We start from the raw sequence: 6301 nt of genomic DNA on the forward strand, positions 1-6301 counted from the left end.
AAGAAACTGGAGCCCTGCTAAGATGGGAGAAGTACCATTTTTAGGCAGCAAGAGATAGGGTTACCAACTTCCAAGTGTGCCCTGGGGTTCTCCAGGAATTAATGATCTCGTAGTCACAGATATAACTTCCACCGGAGGTAATGATTCTTTTTTGGTGCGGGTGGGGGGCGTCACATCACTTTTCAGGTTCCCTCTCCCCCGCAGGCAGCACTCCCAAATATCCAGGAATTTATGAGGCCGGAGTAGGGAGTCCACCGAACTCTGCATGTACCCAAAGACAGACACCTTTTAATTCTGACGTTCCAGGTGAGGGTCTGTGATTTATTCTGACGTTTTGACACACGAAGCACAGATTTCCCCCCATGAAAATCTGCAGGGATGACAGTGAGTCGCACCTATTGAATTACTGCCTATCTGACACAAGGCTGAAAGGCACTAGCCTGGCAATTCAAAACCCAGTACTGAGAGTCAGTCCTGGATGAGGTTTAACTGTTGATTGTCTCTGCTCTTCGCTGGCCGAAGAGCCCTGTACACACGAATAGGGCAAAGTGAGGGCGGAAGTGACTTCGGCAAGCGTCTTCGAGTGTATTTCGCACATGCTCAGTGCAGACGAAGCTGCATGAGTCTTGGTTGACAGGTAAGGGGGTCGAACGGTGCTCTAGAGCGGGCTGGTTGTTGCACGCCCCCTCTGTTATTCGGCCACTGTTTTCTTTATTCCTGTTATAGATTATCTTTCCACGGCTAAAGACATGTCGCCGTGCTAAGGGGGAGCTACTAAAATGGCACGGCACTGCAAAGGATCTTTGCTATCGGCAAAGTCGCGACCCAGCAGTTGAAATAGATTCTGGCTCAGATTTAGTCCTTTGGAAGAGGTGGAGAGGGATGTAATTCGTTTTTTGGCAGATGCAAACATTCGGACACACACAAACACCCGCACGAATGAGTCTGGGGTTTCTCTATTTTTCATATTTCTCATGTGGCTTTTTGAGCCTTCTACCTACGTATGTGATGAACAGATTGCAGGCCTGCTTTCTCTCCGTGCTCAGAGGCCATGCTGTGTTTAAAACGTACAGTAACAAATTGTAGAATGCTGGATTTATTCAGTTAGATAATTTCTGTGACCCATTTTTGGTCTTTTGACTCTCCAAGCAGCTAACAAAATCATAATGCAATACAATAGCAAATATCTAAACCATTTTAAGAAGTGATAGTGGAAGCAGCAAGATATTTTAAGTAGAAGATCCCTTAACTACTGTAAATACATTCTGGAGCATTTATTTATTCAATTTTTATCCTGTCATACCTCCAAGAAACGTCTGATTCCTGCTCATTTCAACCTCACAGCACTCTTGCAAGGTTACACAAAGAGACCACCCAAGGCCACAGAGTAAGTTCTTAGGACTCTGTATTTGAACATTCTAGCCCCTACCCAACATCTGACTTAAATTAGGAGGTCATGATAAACTAGATATTTTGCAGGAGGAAAAGAAGCTGCCTTAAACCTATTTATTTATTTAATCACATTTATATCCCGCCCTCAGGGCAGCCAACAACAGAGTCAGTCTACTGGTCTATCTATGTTGTCTTCTCCGACTGGCAGCAGCTCTCCAGGGACTCAAGCAGAGAGAAGCCTTTGCCAAGCTGAGATCCTCTAAGTAAAGGTGCCAGAGACTGAGCTTTGGCTCTTTTTAGTTCAAGGGGGTGCTGGGAAGAAGAATGTGGCGTGAAGTCACAGCCAACTCAGGGCAATCCCATCTGTGGGGTGTTTGGACCAGAGAGGAGCAGAGGCAGTTTTCCATTGCCTTCCTCTGCATAACAACCTCAGACATAATTGGTGGTCTCCCATCCAAGTACTGACTGGCTGACCCTGCTGATCTCCCAAACTTTGATGAGCTTGGCTAAGCTGGGCTTTTCAGGGTACTGTGGGGAAACAAAAATCCAGGACTTCTGGTTCCCATAGGGACTTTGGTTGCCAGACAAATCATATTATTTGTTTTCATGAAATTTGGGGGTTGGCTTTCTATTCTGTCTTTTCTATCAGGTAACAAAGGTGTCTGTAAAGATATAAAACCACTTTAAAGCAAAATAGTTACACTTTGTTTTAAAATATAAACAAAACACTCTTTTTGTCTGTGCTGGCTGGTGAGAACCAGCATGGTGTAATAATTAAAAGTGACAGACTAATCTGGAGAACTGGGTTTGATTCCCTCCTCCTCCACATGATGCCTGCTGGGTGACCTCAGGCCAGTCACAGTTCTCTCAGAACTCTCTCAGTCCCCCACCTACCTCACAAAGTGCAAGTTGTGGGAAGAGGAAGGGAAAGGTTATTGTGAACTGCTTTGAGACTTCTTAAGGTAGAGGAAAGCAGGTATAAAAGCTTACTCTCCTCCTTCTCATAGTAACAACACATGCTCAACCATTGAGTCACATAGTCTTGCCCAAGGACAAATGTGAGATCATACAGTGAATCGGACTCTCAAAGGCAGTTTAATTTCTAAAATGAAGAGAGGTGTTGTAGCTCATAATGCCTTATGAACTAATCACTATCTTGGGATAAGCAGATATAGTATGATATCTGATATGATACCCTTCAGCAAACTCATGATCCTCGCCCCATTCATAGAAAGAGAGGAGCAAAGGCGATGAATAGGTATTGCCCACCAATTATGAGGCGGGTGGCAGGTTTGACTGGTTGGTTGTGTGACATGCTGACATTCCAGCTTAGCTCAACCCAGCCCTGCCCTGCTTTCTACCAACTGGTTTGTCTACCCTTTCCTGCTGGGCAACACAATAGGCATGCTATAACACCCTGACCAGGCAAAGATGGAAGGGGAAATCTCTCTTACCAAGAATCAGGAGATTTAAGGACTTCACTGGCTTTAAGAGTTTTTAGAAACCATAAAGCTACCAAGACTTGCACTGGACTCAATATGATCATAGAGGTATATGAAATTATAGATGGTGCAGAGAAAGTAGATGAAAATCATTTATCTTTTGCATTACAAAGGGGCACTCAGTTAACATGAGAGAGGCAGATTCAGAACAGGCAAAAAGAATTGCTGTTTTACACAATGCATAATTAACTTTTGGAACTCACTGCCATAAGATGAAGGTATGTGCATTAGACGGCTTAAAAAAGGAACTAGATGTCTTGGGGTTCCTTTAATAATTTTAATTTATTGTAGTCCATAAACTGGGAAATAACCTATATTTTGTGGGGATGAAATAAAAAAAATCAAATGTAAAATTGAAAGAGTGTTCAAATAAAATGTAATTGATGTATGCATTCTAAGCAAATCCAAGTTAGAATTGTCTTGAGTCCTTCGCCCTCCATTCCCCTTAATTTCACCCCTGCTAAAGACCCCGGTCTACTGCTTCCTCAGTGCCTACAGGGAAGGTTACCCATTGTGTCTCTGCGTGAGTCATTGGTTTGAGTCACATAGAGCTGTTTAAGAAGGAAACCACTTTCATCATCTGGCTAGTCACTACATCCCACCTTCTCTTTCCCAGGCACAGCCTCTGCACTGTGCTCTGTCATTTCAAATTACCCTTAGTGAATTATTAAACAGCTATTCATTCCACTTGCTGACCAGATGCCTGTTTTGTAAATCATTATACTTTTAAGTTGTGTTTTGATATTTTGGAACAGTCTGTATTGGCAGAGATTGAAAGGTGTTTGTGTGGCCTGGTGTCTGTGCAGGAGCCAAGGTTAACTTCCCCAAGAGCAAAGATTCTTCCCCATCCACCCCACCCCCTCTATGAGCAAAGCAGGTCCAGTTTCCCCGTTCTGAAGGGGGAGGAGTCTGTTCTCAGAACTTGGAGAGGAACACTGTAAAGCTGGGATGGCCAACCTTGCTTAACGTAAGAGCCACATAGAATAAACACCACTTGTTTGAGAGCCACAAGACATGAATGTCAGATGTTTGAGAGCCACAACGATGGAAGGAAAATAGGAGGGAGAGGTGTAAAAAACAACTTTAAATGCATTCTCCAAGCTGCCAGCTGTCTTGGCTTAGAAGAGTGATTTAAAGAGAGAATGCCTTGTCCAAGCAAGCTGATTGGGTTTGGGGGTGGTGGTGGCTTCAAGAGCCACACAATATGTGTGAAAGAGCTACATGTGGCTCCTGAGCTGCAGTTTGGCCACTCCTGCTGTACAAGATTTTACAGATAATGGATGTTCTCTTAAAGGGAACATTGTTGCTACATGGAAAACACATCTGCTAGAAATGAGCTGACAGTCATCTCAAGCCCTTGTATTTGGATGGGCTATAAATCACAGCAACAGGGAGGTGTGACAGGATTTCTGCTGTTACTCCTGTCTCTCTTTCCAGGCCATTTATGTGCTTTGCCACAATGCTGAAGCTGCGGCTTTTGACATGGGACGTGAAAGATACTCTACTTCGACTCCGGATTCCCGTGGGCAAGAGTTACGCTGCTGAGGCCCAGGCTCATGGCCTCCAGGTGGAAGCTGAAGCACTCAACCGAGCCTTCCGTTGGGCCTACAATGCTCAGACCAAGCACTTTCCCAACTATGGCCTAGACAGAGGCCTTAGCTCAAAACAATGGTGGCTGGACGTAGTCATGGAGACCTTCCGGCTCTCAGGAGTCCATGAGGACAAAGTCCTCCTGCCCATTGCGGAAAAACTCTACTGTGATTACTGCAGCAAGCACAACTGGGAGGTGCTACCTGGTGCCATTGAGACCCTTCAGCAGTGCCAACAGTTGGGCATCCGCATGGCTGTCATCTCCAACTTTGACCGGAGGCTGTCAGAGATTCTAGCTCAGTGTGACCTCCAGCAGCACTTTGAGTTTGTCTTGAGCTCAGAGAACACAGGCTTTGCTAAGCCAGACAAGAGGATATTTCTGGAAGCCCTGCAGATCTCGAGGGTACCCCCTCCCTTGGCTGCCCATGTTGGGGACAGCTATATGAATGATTACAGGGCACCAAGGGAGGTGGGAATGCATAGTTTCCTGGTTAAGACAGCCGGGAAACCTGCCAGCTGGGAGACAGAAGTGCCTCAAGAGCACATCTTGCCCTCACTTACATACCTGCCCTCTCTTATAGAGAAAGGCTAAGTGAGGGAATTCAATATTTTGCAAAATTACTGTTGTCGTCCTTCTTGGATTGGATCACTGACATTGCTATCCAAAGCAGAATTGCACCCAAGTGCATTGAAGTCAAAGGGCTTAGAGAGGCCTGTTACTGTTAGAATAGCATGGGGCTGCTTTTATTTTTTTTTATTTTTCTGCTTCCCTACATTAAAAAAATGTAGACAGCTAGGACATCAGGCAGAGACTGTTACCTTGCCCTCATGATGATGTTTCCTTCCCACACACAAGCAGCTTGTTTATATGGAAAATCCTTCACAAAATGTCCTGTCCCACTTACAAATCAGAATTGGCACAGTGCAGGGAGAATTCTCCCACAAGATTTTACTGATTGTCTAAATCCACCATGTTATTCTTGCTAAGGAGAGAAGGAAGAATGGAAAGGGGGCCTCATGTCTAACAGCCTGGTGAAATATCATATAGACAAACTAACTCATGGAAGTGTGACCTCCTTTGGATATTTCATGTTTCTGGTCCCAGTAAAAGTAGCAGAGGGGGGGAAATCCATTGTTTCTGAGATTGACCTTCCTTCCCCTGATACTTAAAAGTACATTTTATTTAATTCACAATAAACTTCAGTCCTGACTGGGATTAGTCTCTCACCAACCATGCAAAGAGCCTTTTCAGTAAATGGAAAAGTATAGACTGGAGGTGGTTTCTTAGATAATTAGGGTTGCCAGCCTCCAGGTGGGGCCCTGGAGATGTCCTGCTTTTATAGCTGGTCTCCAGCTAGCAGAGATCAGCTCCCCTAGAGAAAATGGCTGCTTTGAAGGGTGGAATCTATGGCATTGTACCATTCTGAGGCTCCTCCCCTCCCCAAATCCTTCTTGGCTCCATCCCCAAAGTCTCCAAGTATTTTCCAACACAGACCTGGCAACCCTATAAAACAGCAGCTTGCTCAGAGCTGTACAAGTCAATGAAACATGGAAGGACTTGAACTCAGGTCTTCCTGATTTAAGTCCAATTTTATAGGATACACTGGGCATGCATCTTGAGGTGGGGAGGAAAAAATTGACAGTCTATGGGGCAGTGATGTCTGGGGCCAGAGACTACAAGAACACGCACGTTATATGCTGAAAAACACAGAGCACAAACTAGAAATGTTTCTTATGGAAAGACCTAACCCATTTTGTCCTCAGACTGTATATACATACACAGCACAAAGAAGCTTGGAGTGTTTCAGATTGCAAAG

The 6301-nt window shown here is 44.7% G+C and overlaps 1 protein-coding gene across 1 annotated transcript; it reads left to right on the forward strand.

Annotated features, from left to right (window-relative positions):
- Positions 1–510: 510 nt before the first annotated feature.
- Positions 511–5711, forward strand: HDHD3 (haloacid dehalogenase like hydrolase domain containing 3). The gene is made up of 2 exons (XM_060251490.1): positions 511–637; positions 4332–5711. The coding sequence occupies exon 2, from the start codon at positions 4339–4341 to the stop codon at positions 5074–5076; it is 738 nt and encodes a 245-aa protein (XP_060107473.1). The 5' UTR covers positions 511–637; positions 4332–4338; the 3' UTR covers positions 5077–5711.
- The last annotated feature ends 590 nt before the right edge of the window (positions 5712–6301 follow it).

The sequence above is a fragment of the Heteronotia binoei genome, chromosome 12, assembly GCF_032191835.1.
Source record: "Heteronotia binoei isolate CCM8104 ecotype False Entrance Well chromosome 12, APGP_CSIRO_Hbin_v1, whole genome shotgun sequence".
In the NCBI taxonomy this organism is placed as follows: domain Eukaryota; kingdom Metazoa; phylum Chordata; class Lepidosauria; order Squamata; family Gekkonidae; genus Heteronotia; species Heteronotia binoei.

Coding starts and splice junctions, on each gene's coding strand:
- HDHD3 (XM_060251490.1), top strand. CDS start 4,339: ATGTGCTTTGCCACAATGCTGAAGCTGCGGCTTTTGACATGGGACGTG.